Raw genomic sequence first — 15,719 nt, 5'->3', positions numbered from 1 at the left:
TCATCCGTGCTTATCCGTAATGTAATATTGCTTTAAGCATATTTTTCTGTCAGTGCTAAGCATTTATGTTCCTGCAGTGCTCCCTCCAACCTTTATTTTATCAACAGAGTCAGTGGTGTGTGAAATGATGTGCCTCTGCAGATGTGCAGGAGGAACTGTTTTGCTTTATGTACTCAAATGCATCAAAGTGCACTCTGTAGAAGAACTTGCTCTTCTGCTAAATGCTTACAGAAGACAAGAATAAAAATGCATATGTGATATTTGTTTACAGTAGCATTGGGACTTAAATGATGTTGCCCATATCAACCAGATTATAATGTATATTAAAATGATATCATTTAATTGGCTGTGGCAAACAACAGCTCTGATCTTCCTTTACTTCAGCTTTCATAAATGAACTCCAGTAAATATTTTGTGGGTGAAAGCAGGGACACTGATAAATAAATACCTATGCCAATATGACAAAATATAATTTGGGGGTTCCACTGTTCTTAGACATCTTAAACACAAAGAACAAGGTTCAATATCACCTGAATATGATAGCATATTCTATTCATAATGTAAGAATTGTGACTAATGGTGACACAAGGACTGTTCTAGACAGGACAGTCCTGGATAAGGTCTTACAAACCTGGATAAGGTCACACACAAAATGTTTTTAATGAATTGTCAGGATAATCAATTATCCAATAATTCACTGCAGGTATCAGCCTTAGCACAAGGGACTGCATGGTAGCTACTGTTTGAGATGGGTTACCTCTTTACTGTATGATAATTGCTGTTTATTAATAATAATCAATTTAGTGTCTAACAGGAAAACTATTTTTGAACGCTAAATTATTTAAAGGTAATAAAAAATCCCAGGACTAAACAAAGTTATGGTTAACCTCAGACTATACAGGGCAACCTACTAAAGTACTTCCAGGAGGTCCTATATGTTTTGCAATAGGAATATGTTAGAATATCTGAAAACCGTATTAAAAAAATGGCAAAACTAAAAAAAAAAAAACACAGTTGCCCCATTATCATACTAGCGCTGTACAGGACTAATGGGCAGTGGTTTTTCTAGCAAATGCAAGTTTACTAAACCATAGCAACCAATCAGCTTTTCTTTCATGGTTGTGAGATGATGAAACGGACATCCTTTTGGCTGCTATGGGTTTCTCTTTTCCCTATGTAAACCAACCCTATCCCAAAAAATATTTACTGAAAGCTTGTTCCATTTTTTAAAAGACAGCAAAAGCTTCCCAGCTCTGCCCCTGCATCATCCCGATGGCAGGTAGTTTGGGGTGCACTGAGATGTAAGGGAGGGTGGGTGATTCTTGACTTCTGTTGGTGGGGGGGGAGCCTGACATCTGATATAAGAGGGTTTGGGGTGCTCTGAACATCTGATATTACAGATACACCCAGCCCTTTGAGGGCAACCATATTACTGATGCAGCCTGTAATTAAATTGAGTTTGACACCCCTAATGTAATAAATGGAGGTAATTGTAAACCATTTTTATTATTAAAACATTTCTCTAAAGAAATGCTAATCATATTATATATTAAACAGCATAACAGCTATAATATGTTATCAGTTTCACAGTGATGTTTCTACACCTCCACCCTAAAGCGAGTCATACTTACTTTCCTCTATTTCGTTAACATTTCCTCTGTGCTGCAGCCAGTTCTCCTTCAGACTGAATTGGTGGAAGAGGGCTCTGTTCTGTTGGCATAAGATAGAGAACAATGGAATCACTGAGAAATTATAATGTTCCCAGTAGAGAAGAAGAGGAAATGGGACCATTGCGTGTATACTACATGAATCACTGCACTCATGTCCCTCATTTACAAAAAGTGATATGTAATACGTGAGAGTATGAGATCAGTGCAAGGTGCTGTACAATCAGACCCACAAAGTAACTAATAATGATGAAATTAAGTGTATAGTCTTTTCTGAATGCAACATAAGAGATACCTTAGGGTTGTTGTTAAGTCCTAATGATTGTACATGCATATGCATATATTGATTTCTTTCAGGTATCACACAAAAGCATTGTAAACATAAGGAAAGAAAGAAGTAATAAAAACACCTGTTGAGAAGCTTTCCTAAAGGATGGCAGTGGGGTTATTTACTGAAGTAACGGGGGCTGTTGGCAAATAAAGTGAACCTATGTTCTCTTCGAATACCCAATAGTGTTCAAGTGAAATGAAGAAAACAATGTTGTTGATAAGGACCAGTCAGGGACTTCCTTAAGTGACAGCTTTACTAGGCTCAGTTAACATATACAGTCTCTATTTCTTTATTAACCCCTTCCCATCCGCGCTACAGCCTATATACGGCTGCAGCGCGGACTCGAATTTTCGGGAGGCCGTTTTTAAACGGCCTCCAGTGACACGCCCCCCCGCGCGCTCCTGCGAGCGCGCATCGGGGGGAATCTGTGTCGGCCGTGTCCCTTGGACACGGCCGATCACAGATCGTGGTGAATGGCCAATCACAGCGGCCATTCACCACGTGATCAAGCCGTCCAATGAGAGATGATCTCATATGTAAACATATGAGATCATCTCTCATCGCCGGCGCTCCTTCCTCACACAGACACTGCAGTGTGAGGAAGGAGGGGGAGCCGACAGCCGCTGGGGACACAGACAAATGTAATCAGGGCACTGATCACCAGTGCCCTGATTACTGAAGGTAAAAAAACACACACACTGCCCCCACCATCAGTGCCCACAGTGCCCGCCATCAGTGCCCCCATCAATGCCCACAATCAGTGCCCATAGTGCTGCCAGTCAGTGCCCATCAGTGCCTGCTCATCTAGGCACTGATGAGCACTGACTGGCAGCACTATGGGCACTGAGTGTGGGCACTGATGGTGCTGCCCATCAGTGCTCATCAGTGCCGCCCGTCAGTGCTCATCACTGTCACCCGTCAGTGTCCATCAGTGCCATCCGCCAGTGCCCATCAGTGCCGCCTATCAGTGCCGCCCGTCAGTGCCGCCTCTCAGTGCCCAGCAGTGCCACCTCTCAGTGCCCAGCAGTGCCACCTCTCAGTGCCCAGCAGTGCCATCTCTCAGTGCCCAGCAGTGCCACCTCTCAGTGCCCAGCAGTGCCACCTCTCAGTGCCCAGCAGTGCCGCCTATCAGTGCCGCCTATCAGTGCCGCCTATCAGTGCTCATCAGTGCGGCATATTAGTACCTCCTCATCAGTGCCCATAAGTACCACCTCATCAGTGCCCATAAGTGCCACCTCATCAGTGCCCATCAGTGCAGCCTATCAGTGCCCATCAGTGCCGCCTCATCAGCGCACATCAGTGAGGGAGAAAAATTTATTTTCAAAATTTACTCGCAGAAAATAAGAAAAACTTTTTTTTTTTTTTCAAAATTTTCTGTCTTTTTTCTTTTTTTTTGTAAAAAATAAAAAACCCAGAGATGATTAAATACCACCAAAAGAAAGCTCTGTTTGTGTGAAAAAAATGATAAAAATTTCATATGGGTACAGTGTAGCATGACCGCGCAATTGTCATTCAAAGTGTGAGAGCGCTGAAAGCTGAAAATTGGCCTGGATGGGAAGGGTGTTTAAGTGCACAGTAGGCAAGTGGTTAAATGAGCCCCACTGTGCCTTTCCTCACACTGTGGACAATCACATTTTTCTCTAATTCATAATCATAATGGCTATCAAAACTGTTTTGCGCCCCCCCCACTCCATACAGTAAGACAAAGGAATGTCTTAGATTAGGTCTCTGTCCCTCCTGTTGTCTGTGTAATGATCTGAAGCCATACTGTTTATCCAGTATGATGCTGGCGAAGGGGAAATAGTTTCGAATGGATTCAGAATTTTGAAAAGCAAGTGACCCTGCAGGGGAAACCTCATGAGTGGAGTGCTCTAATTTGGGACTAAATGGAGGAGTGACTGGGTTCAATGTGAAGCAAGCCATACATGATACAATCTCATTTTATAACCCCTGTACAACCTCTTTTAAATTTACCAAACTGTGGATTGAAAGGGCCTATATAAACATTCCATTCAGTTTGTATTTTAATCAGACAGGACCTTGTACTACATAGAAGCTCATAGATGTAAAGGAAATTGTTCTTTAATTCTGTATTGTGTATGGCCAGGCTGGTATTAAAAAAAGAAGAACATCTTGCTGTTGGTAATGTAGTTTTATATCCACATTTATTTTGCACTGCAGAAAGAAGCACTTATGGTGCATGGTGCAGTGTTACCTAGAATCCCTGTAAGTATTTCATTTGTAGTAATCAGAATATTTTAAGAATGACTGTGGAAAATTATTGTAGGTTGTAGGTATTGTATTCTATTCTAAAAATTTAAAAGAGGACACCTTTTCCTCGCAGGATTGATTTTATTGTATCAGTGTGGTCACAGTCAATCCGTTTAACCACTCAGCAAATTAAATTCTGCATCAAAAGAGATCACTTCCCGTTTTTTCATCTGCTGTAAAGGTCACAGTAAAACCCTTGCATGACAAGGGACACTATACACGTGTATGAACTTTGGCTAATTTAGGCCAATGCTGCTGCTTCACTTAGAATGTTTATCCAGTCATTAACTGAGCCTACATCTCTCTGCTAGGTGCGACAGCCCGCAGCATCCTTCTGCCTTCACACTAAGCTTCCTTGGCAGATTGCAAGGTTAATCTCGGAGGTAGTAAGCTGCAGCAGGTTTCCTCATGGGAACAGCTCTGAATGCCATACACAATCTACAAATCGGGATATGTAATAAAGGGGTGTTCCACATGCTGTACAATCTAAATCAGATGAACTCAGACCCACAGGATACTGTAGGTCCATATCACTATGAGGTTGTTTGGTCATAGAAATATAACTGGCTGAATAATACCATATACACTTTACAACTAACCAATAGTACAGCACTTCATAGATAAAAGGCATAAATTCAGATATCTGATACAATACCTTTCGATGAGGTGAGTATTCATCAACAGTACTGCAAAAAAAAAGATGGAAACAAATCAATATCGGTTTCTTGAGGAATAAACTACAAACACAGTGCTCCACATTTTGAACAATTATTGGGGTTGATTTACTAAAACTGGAGAGTGCAAAATCTGGTAAAGCTGTGCATTGTAGTCAATCAGCTTCTAACTTCAGCATGTTCAATAAAGCTTTGACAACAACAAAAAACCTGTAAGCTGCTTGGTTTCTATGCAGAGCTGCACCAGATTTTGCACTTTTCAGCTTTAGTAAATAAATCACACTGTTTTATTACACTACAAGTTTAAATGTAAGCAATAAGCCCTGGAATATTATGTACCTATAGACATGTTCTCATTCACTGATATAAATACTGACCCATTCTTTCACAAAAGCATCCTAGGTTCATAACAAGAAACATCATTTTTGTTAGTTACAAATTTTATCTTTTAGACCCAGTGTTGTCTAAAACTGTAACACAGCAAACTGCAGCAAAGAGTGGATTCGATGTCCGCAGCAACAAATCAGATTTAATCTTCTGGATGAAGCAAGAACTCTGGTTGGCAGTCTTCTTCGTCCACGTCTTTGTAAGCCCCAGTGTTTGCCTATCATATTCTATTCAATAAAAGATCTGAAAATGAAGTATCTGTGTTGTTCATTGCGACCAGTCAGGGACTTTCTTCAGTTTATACCATTCATTGACAGCATAAAAGCTATTACAATGAGTAACCCAGCCACTGTCCTTTCAAGCAGTGAGGTTGATTCATTAAGGCAGTTAGCCACTTTGGATGGGTGAGACTTGGATGGGACTTTGACCAATGATAATGGACAACTGTTGCACAACTATCGCATGTATAACATTCAGATGCAACTTTTGCGGGTTTACATTGCAGTCTTTGGCAATCAAGTGGCATGAAAGGTGGACCAAAGAAGTGCAGGAACCTTTTTAAAGTTGCCTTGACTTTAAGTCGCACATATTTGAACAGCTGTCATTGAAAAATATGGGGTGCGACTTGTCATGTGACTTTAGTGTCCAAAGTTGCACTACAAGTCGCACAAGTGTGAACTCAGCCTTACAGTAAATAAAACCCAGTGTGTATAGATATGACTCATATAGGGTCACCAACACAGATATAAGACATGGGGTTGGAGATTGGTGAACTATAATTCCAAAGAGACGTAAGAAAGACACATTATATGAGACAAGCCTGAATTGTATTGCTTCATTAACTCCACAATATCTGAATAAGGGACAATGCTGTTATAAGAGGCAGTTAGCAGCTCCAGGTTTAAAATGTTTGCGCACAAAGACTGATCTATATTTTGTGAACTTGTCACCTTGCATGGACATAACACACTTAGCAGCTTTGTAAAACAATTTTAGATTCAACATAACATTAGTTATAATTACACTTACTGACGACGATGAATCCGCAACACTTTCTGGAATTCCTTTAATTCTTTTTCTAAGATAGGATATTCATAGACATCATCCAACACATACCGATAAAGGGTCTGAAAAATAAGAAAAATGCCATGCCTCATTTATAACGGTTTGCATTCCTCATCAGTGGGACCAGCGTAATATCAAATAGCAGAATGCAGTGATGAAATACTGTTTGATGAAACAGCAGTCTGTGCATTCACAGTGTCAGATCCCTGTATCAAACACTATGTGATATTTGCACGCAATCCACTTGCAAACAAGCCACTACAGCTCGTCTGGTAGTGACAAGGATAACATAAAGGACGTCTTACAACAACTTTTTTTTTTTTTTAATGGAGATTCTAGTTTTTGGAGCTGCAATTACAACTTCACGATAACAAGAATCGTTTCACAGTAGAGAGCTCATATAGTACATTAACTGAGAGTGCTTTTTCTTTATGAATACAAGTTATAATAACAAAGTATATGTTAAAGCAAGTGGCGTGCTTGTCTAAATCCATATATTGTAGAGGATTAGAGCCATACGAAGCCATATATGGTCATATCACAACAGGAATTTCAGATGGTTTAATGAGACATGATCATGCTTTGCATCTCCATGGCCTGTAACTGCTTTATGTCAACTCTAGAGCCTTCCTTGCTGACTGTATATTTTTTGGAATAGATCTGTAACAGGTCTGTAAAAAAATATAATTTTGTTTGTAAGTGTTTCAGTTGCGTACACTCACATGCACAGGGCACCTAGCCAAGCCTATACTTTTGAGAATGTAGTCATTTAATAATATACTTTGCAACTCATATCTGAGTAATAGCCAACTCCAATAGGTTATTCAATAAGATATAGTAGAAGCAACGATAAAGGACAATGCACTAAATCCCACAACCAGATTTCATGGCTGTGAATGAATGATGGGCATGTTTACTAAATAGTAATGTTTACATATGAAAGTCCCCTTTATCAAATAGTTTCCAAAGCAAGTACCTTTTCAGCTCTTCATGCCAAGTAAGAAAGCTCAGAATTCTAGAGACCATTACTATGCATGTCTCCCAGACCCTTTAGGTACCCTCATTTACCCAGTGTCTCTCCATGGTCAATAATCTTGTGTGGGATTAATTCAATTTACAAGTAAATAAAGTGATTCTATCAGAACAGCAATGTGTAGAACGCTTTTGAGCAACATGAAAAACATATTTACATTTTGAATTATTGTTTACGGCTTCAGAAGAATCCGCAGTAAAAAATCAGTGCTTCTAGCAGAAATTTGCATGGATCAGGGAGCTGTACCTGACACTGACTGAAGATAATTATTTGAAATAGTGACACATACTGAATTTGGCACTATAATATAAAGAGTGTCTGGGAAAGGACGAACCTAGAAGAAATATGTTATTCTATCTAACAGACACAGTTCTGTATGTTTAAGTGTTTTTTTCTTTAAAGGCTAAGTTTAGTAAATAAAAATAATGAAAAAATCAGCACCGAGGACATTAATTACCAGTTTAAAGTATCCCTTGAGCTACTGTCCCCTCCTCCAATGCCCTCCCACCCCCCCCCCGCTTTAATTTTCTGCTGCAGCAGGGGTTAATAGAACTGAGGAAGCTGTAAGAGGCACTTATCAAGCATGCCTGACTATGCCCACCCTTTCTGCCCACCTCCTCCATTCATAGAAGCTGTACTACAGCTTCTCTAAATGAAACATGATCTATGAATAGAGGTAAGGTGGATGATTGAAAGGTCCACCTCCTTCATTCATAGATTCTGTTTCATTCATAGAAGCTGTGGTTCTATTAATCCTTGCTGCACCAGAAGATTACGACAGTGGGGGTGGGTTATCGGAGGAGGATTTCAGCTCAATGAGGAGCCAGCAGTAGAAGGGGCTCATCACACTGATGGTAAGTAATGTCCTTTGTGCTGATTTTTTTGAATTTACAAAATGGGGGCTTTAAAAAATAGTGGCATGCCTGTGTTAATTATGTCTCAATGGCCACTATAGTAGGCAAAACTCCCTTTCCAGCATAACTACACAATAGCTGCTAGCAGTGAGAATATTTAATAAGTTAAGAAACAAATCATAGCAGTGTATCCATTGCAGAGTGATGAGTTTGCAAAGGAGCCACATGCACATTATATTGTGAGCCGACAGGCTTTGTAACCTACCTTCAGGAACAGCTTGGAATGCTCATCATCATGTAACCAGTCTTTGTACAAAGCCGTCCACTGGGAAGCAAGAATCAAGACCTTTCTCTTTGTGCACAAGGCCTCTGGGCTTTCTGCCTTGCTGTCGTATTTGTTGGCACAATAGGTAATTTCAGGTCAAGGCACAACAAGAAAACATTTTGTGTTTTAAAAGAGCAAGCAATTCTAAAGACAGAAGTCCAGGCTGCAAATACAGAGCTAATTAAGAGACTCTTCTATGCTACTATGCATCATCCATCTCTTCTATGACTGCAGAGAGGTTTATTATCAGGAACCAGGCAATCCTATCTGCAAATTACTTCTACCCCAGATTATATATAATTGGTAAAATAGATAAATGAAAATATATTTTATTTTTGCTACATTTTCTACTTGACATTTCCACACACTGATGACCTATGATCCATGTGTAGCAATTAGAGATTACATTTAAATTCAACAGTTGAAGTACTTCAATATTAGGATACATACCAATTATGTATAAATATATATGAGTACAAAAAAAGGTATTTTCTGTTCCATCTAATAAACATTATCCAGTCACTAATTCATACAATCTAATCCTGCTTTGCTGACTAAGGCTGGCCATACACTATACAATTTTCTTATTCAATTTCCTTTAGATTTACCTTAAACTATGTAGTGCAAGGGCCTGCCTGACTGCATACAAATTGAAAGTGTTTAGGTTTGACCCTATATTACATGGTTTTGGTAAATCTAAAGGAAAGTTGAACAAGAAAATTGTATAGTGTATGGCCAGCCTAAGGCTAGCCATAGACAAAAACAAAAATTTCCCCATCCACACAAGCGAGGTGGGTGCAGAAATCCTGTCCTCTGAGCTATTGCATTTTGACAGTGGGACGTCCCCACTGCCTGAATACACTGATCAGTGCTGAAGATGATTTGCTGCATGCGCTGACCAAACACAATTTTTCCAATATCCCCTTTCAAGAGGAGTTGCTCTCTAGCTTAGCTCCTCTGGAACGGGAACAGCCACAGATGGACTAAAATTTGGAGTGTCCCTGCTGAGCCAGCCGAATTTTCAATCCATCTATTGCCTGCTTAGATGTGATATCTCTCCCCAAATTTAGGATTTTCTGTACAATTAAAGTGTTACTAAATCCAGGACCCTACATTAAATATATCTGGTCTCCCACAGTACACAGAACATGGAAATGCAATTATTTTAGTAAATATAAACTGCTAAATAACTTTGCTCATCAGCAGTATATAGCAGTCTTGTGACTTCTATCAGTGCCTTGTTAAAGCTTGTAGGAGGAGTTTTCATCCTGCACTGAGCTGTCCCATCAGGATGCAGGACCCCTGATACTCTCTCTGGACCGTGCTAATTGGCCCTGTGCTGATCACTTGTACTCTCCCAGGAAAAGAAAAAACTCTCTAGCAATACACAAACTGAGCATGTGTTGCCTGACTCCATATACTCTGTCTTATCCGGACCTGTTTTAGAGTCAGTGGAAGAAGAGGAGGATCTGTGCACACAGGATCAAAAAGCCTTTTTACACAATGCAGGGGATTAACCTCTTAGGTTCCACAGTGAGTCCAACAAGCATGCTTTACTGCATATACAGGCGGATTTTACTGTTGTGGGTTTAGTAACACTTTAAGTTTAAATGTAGTAGACTCCACAATCCAGTGGTAATGTTTTTGAACAGTTTTGTGTTTGATTGCCTAATCGAATTAATTAAATAACGTATAACACAGAAGGCATTAAGGTAGCACAGGCAGCATGTGTTTACCTTTCATACCATACGTACTTAATAATCATTTACCTGAAAGACCTCTGAGGCAGATAAAGATGGGGCAGCACTGAGCCATATTTGTGGGGACAACCAGCAAAAAAAAGTTGGTAGGGTGGGGTTCTATGACTGATGAGGAGAGTCACATGACTCTCTGTGATTCAGGCAATAGTCCTTAATGCAGCAAACATAAATCTCAACTGAGCATGGTCTCCACATTGTAAATGCAGCCAAGTCATGGTTGTAATATACCTACTCCTACTGTATTTAAACTGAGATTAAAAACATAGATTTCGTGTCTCTACCACAGATGGTAGAATACAGACAGACGTGAATAACAACGTTTTCAGTAGGAATTTTCTTTTTTATATATATAAAAAATATAAATTTTTTCAAATAACTTTAGAAGCACTAATGAACTACACTCATAGCTTATTTGATTTAAAATAATTACAGAATTTTGTATTTCTTCATTCTACTGTTTGGCAGATAAAATAAATAAAAGCATCAATTCCATAGAAATGACTGATCTCGTTTTAAGGTATGTTACGTGCCTGTCCTAAAACATGACAGTGCTGGAACAGACAAGTTTTAATTGCTGATATTTAGCTGTCTTGAGGTAACACGATTTTTGAGTGCTGTTTGCAATACAACGTTTGATCTCATAATATGCCTATTGCCTGGATTAGCTGTGTACTCTGGCCTGGAGCGCTCCACCTCTCAGAAGTCAGTACATGAACATGGCATGTGGGTGAAAAGCTGGAATGCATTAAATCTCCTGAAGCAGAAAAAGGAAGACAATTAATCAGGGCCTGTCATAAAAGGAAATGTGTGGCGTTATGTGCGTGCCATCCTCTTGGCACCTTTCTATGGTCTAGGTCTGTTCTGTCACACACATGTAATAATACACTTTTCACACCTCATATCCAGTGTGAGGCAGGTGCCTCAAGTATGTCATATCCCTAAAAGCATTTATGAAAAGTAACATAGTGTTATTAAAGTATTTTCTGGTTAAATGATAATAGCAAAACTTACATGAACTTGCTGTTTTTTGTTTCTTATCCTCTGAGCTTCCTCCTCAAACTCTCCCGCTGCCAGACTCTCATTATGTTGGTGCCTGCTTGGACCTGTAGAGTTCTAAAGAAGAACCCCTCGATGTGCAGGCTGCTCTTTGGAACTACAATGTTTCATGCAGCCATTCACAGTGCCGTACACACGGGCAGCGTGAGAGACACATATCCAAAGCCATGCCATTCTTCTTACCTCGCAGTGGTGACTGACAGTGGCTCCCGAAATGACAATCACTGGTGTGTAGGAGTAGAAGAGACATGGCTTTAGCTCTGTGTCTCTCTCGAGCTGCCTGTGTGTGTTGAGCTGTGAAGGACTGCACATAACACTGAAGTCCCAAACGGAAGTGTGCATGTAGAGGAGACTACTGCAGGACTCCAAAGGCCCCTGCAGGCAAGGGGGACACCAACCAAGCATGTGTCTGGTAGGTCATCAGGGTAGAATTTGTGAAGGAGGCTCAGAGGAGAATAGAAAAAAAAAAAGGCAAGTGCATGTAACTTTTTCTATTAGCATTAAAAAAAAAAATACAAATTTCCATTTAAGTGGATAGAAAATGACAGGACAATACAGTACACACTAGCTACAGCTTGCAGATACTAATACAATTACACTCCAAACATTTTTGTCCTGATCTAATTTTATAACTAAGGCCCGCAGTGCATAAGCATCATTGAAGAAATACATTACAAAGTGAATATTTTTCAGCGGATATCAATTGTATTACCTATTGGAAGGTGTGAAGGGGCATAGCAAACCTTGTCTTGGTTCTAATATGTTGACCAGGATCTCACATCCTCTTCCCATTATCTACAACACCTAAAGTGATATTAAAGTCTTGATATTTTCTATCAAAAAAATTTAACATTGGGGGGTATTTACTAAAATTGGAGAGTACAAAAGCTGTGCATGGTGGCCAATCAACTTCTAACTTCAGCTTGTTCAATAAAGCTTTCACAAAAAAAAAAAATTGGAAGCTGATTGGTAGCTATGCAGAGCTGCACCAGATTTTGCACACTCCAGTTTTAGTAAACCAACTCCATTATATACACCTGCTCTGCGGAATAGTATTGCACAGAGCAGCCCTGAACCTCCTCTTTTGAGGTCTGCTGCCGACACTCTAGGTCACTCCTCTTCTCAGAGTGCCCCCATAGCAAGCCTCTTGTATGGGGGCACTTGTGTGGGCTCACTCCTGAGCCAGGCATGTGCGTCTACCTCACACAGCCAGCTCCCTCCTCAATGAATCTTGCTGCTGCCTGTCAGTCCCCGTGTGAAGAGGGAGAGAGGAGAGAAGACTGTAGCCAGGCACAGCGCTGGATCAGTTCAGGAGTGAGATAAACGTTTAAGTGTCGTGTACACACACAGGTTGACTACTGACCGCGGGAGAATGCAAAACACAGCAAAATCTCAGGAAAAGTCGTGGCGATTTTGCCACGTTTTGTGGTCGGTGGTCAAAACATTCCTATCCTGAACGGAATTCTTTAGCTTTCAGAAGAGGGATGTTAGGGGAGGTTGAACTTCCCCTAACCGCAGAAGCTTCTAAACTTTTGTAAAAGCTTATGTGTGCATGGACACATAGGCTTTTATGGAGTTTCGTTTAGGAGCTATGGAAAAAAAAACGCCAAAAGGCTCCTAAACTCACATTTTGAAGCTGTAGTGTACATGAGCCCTTACAGGGAGAGGTGGTACAACAAGTCCTAAAACATTGTTTACCTTAATGCAGGGCATTAGGTTAAAAAAAAATTGGCTTTAGAACCACTTTAATATAACAAACTGCTAAACATAATCTTCTCTCTAAGCACATCATAATGTTACTTCTGTAATAAGGGGAAAAAAGGCAGGTATTTTGGAATAAGGGTCAGAATTGAGCCCATATGAGACAGATAGCAGTTGTTGAAGCAGATGATAATAATATAAAAATAATGTGCCCACATTCTTGTATGCATGTGTCTGTGAGCTGCTGGCCTTAAGCTGGCTATACACTAGTAGAATTTTGATCAACATTTTTGATTTTAAAAACTTTGGTTTGGTTAGTGGGGTTAAATTGACATTAGTTTACGACCATTGTGACGAGAATATTCAAAAGAAGCATCAAATGAACATTTTATGTGCTTTTTGTGCAAACAAAAGTATTTTTGAACGACATTTGTCAAGTCACTGAATGTACTGAGAATTTCAGTATGGAGCAGTGGGCATTCTTAGGAAGGCTGCATTTGCATGTAGACTACTCTAGATAAGACCCACATGTGATGCTAAACCTCCAAGATGGAAAAAACTGAAACCTATTTAATCAAATAGGGTGGGCCAGGACAGTAAGTTCAGAGAGGAAAGGGCTAGATATTGCAGGATTTTCTCCAGCCAGAAAATTTAGTGGGCTCAATCTAACTTGCTACAGCTTCTAATGGACATTTTGAGCAGTTCACTGTGTACAGTGAAATAAGACTAAAAAAAGTCAGTATAGGGATGGGGAGGAACCTGCACACCAACAGTGTAGGACTTTACTTAAAGCACTATTAAATAAAAAAAAAAAAAAAAATGATTGTATTGCAATCTACTAATTCTAATATGTGGTACCTGCATTTTTTTTTACATTTTTAGGTCTTTTTTTTTTTTTTTGGTGATCCTGACAGGTAAGTCTGTTATTTTTCAACTTCCTTTAACAAACCAAGCTATTCAGCCAAAGTGATAGAGGGTTGGGACCATTTACCACTGGCAGGTGTGCTTACAATCAGCTTTCATTAATTTAGGTAAAACCTTTATCCCAACAGGAAAAAATCCAAACTTGCTGTAACTGCTCAAAAAGTGTTAGCTGGAGTTTGGCTTTAATTTATTAGTCAAGTTCATCTAAACCTACTAGTATGTCTAATACCACCACCTCTCCAGAGACTGATAATACTGCAGTCCAAGGGTGTTTCTGTTGGTCTCCCATCCAGAGTGGAGGCACTCTAAGACAGGTAGTGTATTACTGGCCAGACCACCAGGTGAAAATAAAGAGAAAAAAAAAACAGAAAAAATAAAAATGATGTAGTCACAGCATTTAAGGATTGGTTTAATACCACTTTAAGGCTGGAGTTCATTGTTAAATATTTTATATCAGTAGTAAAGTTAAATTTCATAGACATGCCACCTTGGGCGCTTTTGACCATGTCCTAAGTGCAGCCAAAGTAAAAAACAGAAAAATCAGCACAAGGGACACAACTTGCAGTCAAATAGGATGTGTCCCTTGTGCCGATTCATCTGCTTTTAGTAATATTCTTCTTCCATCCTGTTCCTCCCCCATACCCCTACTGCCTAACCTAATACAACTAAAGGGCTGTCACAGACTCTCATCAAGACTATGCTCGCCTTTTCCACTAAGTTCTGCCATTCATGAAAGCCATACTATAGCTTCTATGAATGGAAGAGAATTTAACAATGGAAGACAGGCTGATGAGCAATAGCTCTGCCCCCTCCATTCATAAATAGTGTTCCATTCATAGAAGCTCTGTAGTATGGCTTCTATGAATGGTGGAGCTGGGCAGAAAGGGCGAACATAGTCAGGCTTCCTTGATTAGAGCCTGAAATAACCCTTTAGTTGTAATACCACCCATCGCACAAGAGGTTTACAGCGATGGGGTGGGGTGCAGGATGGTGGGGAATTACTACTAACTGCAGAGGAATCAGCACAAGGGACACATCTTACTGACTGTAATTCGTGTAATTTATGCTTTTTTTTTTCCTGTTTTAATTTTGGCTGCACTTAGGCTTTAAATATTATATTAACAGATAGGAGCCCAGAGAGAAATTATGCAACCCTGCATCCCAACAGTTGTGCACACCTATTCATCAATGTTCGTTTTTTGAAAAACTATTTAAATTTGGTGCTACCACATCATAGCGAAATGTGTCAATTGTGTATCTCTTTCAGCAATTTACCAGATGTCATCTGTTTTTAATGGTAGGCATCTGCTTTTCATTCTCTGGAATCAGGGGCATGACTGTTCCAGTTAATTAAGGATATTGTCTGAGGAGTGCTTGGCACAAGTCGTCTGTTGTCATGAAGACCGTGTACGTGAGGAGGAAGTCATCCAGGAGGGTATCTGCAGGAAAACACAAACATAAAACCACAAGGTGAGGGTGTAAGTCTCCGAGGACTGTTATTGTCGCTGCAACAGTATCCACAAACATGCCCATAGGGAACATCATATAATGCCCAGAGAATTAATCATGAGGAAAACACTGAATTATTCAGCAGAGATCCCCCTAATTTAGCAGGGCTGCTGTCTGTTCATAGCAATAAAACTATTAATAAGGTATGAAGCACCTATTTAT

The 15,719-nt window shown here is 39.9% G+C and overlaps 1 protein-coding gene across 1 annotated transcript in view; it reads right to left on the bottom strand.

Annotated features, from left to right (window-relative positions):
* Positions 1-15,719, bottom strand: part of RAPGEF5 (Rap guanine nucleotide exchange factor 5) — a 473,922-nt gene that overhangs the window by 55,912 nt on the left and 402,291 nt on the right. The window contains exons 12-16 of the mRNA XM_082257324.1: positions 15,409-15,487; positions 8,548-8,692; positions 6,360-6,457; positions 4,925-4,955; positions 1,632-1,710 (exon numbers count right to left, since the gene is read on the bottom strand). Coding sequence (XP_082113450.1) covers positions 1,632-1,710; positions 4,925-4,955; positions 6,360-6,457; positions 8,548-8,692; positions 15,409-15,487 — 432 coding nt within the window. The remainder of the gene's footprint in view (positions 1-1,631; positions 1,711-4,924; positions 4,956-6,359; positions 6,458-8,547; positions 8,693-15,408; positions 15,488-15,719) is intronic.

The sequence above is a fragment of the Pelophylax lessonae genome (assembly GCF_965119305.1).
Source record: "Pelophylax lessonae genome assembly, chromosome: 5".
In the NCBI taxonomy this organism is placed as follows: domain Eukaryota; kingdom Metazoa; phylum Chordata; class Amphibia; order Anura; family Ranidae; genus Pelophylax; species Pelophylax lessonae.
The sequence above is the reverse complement of the archived record's forward strand: the minus strand, read 5'-3'. Positions and strand labels throughout refer to the sequence as shown.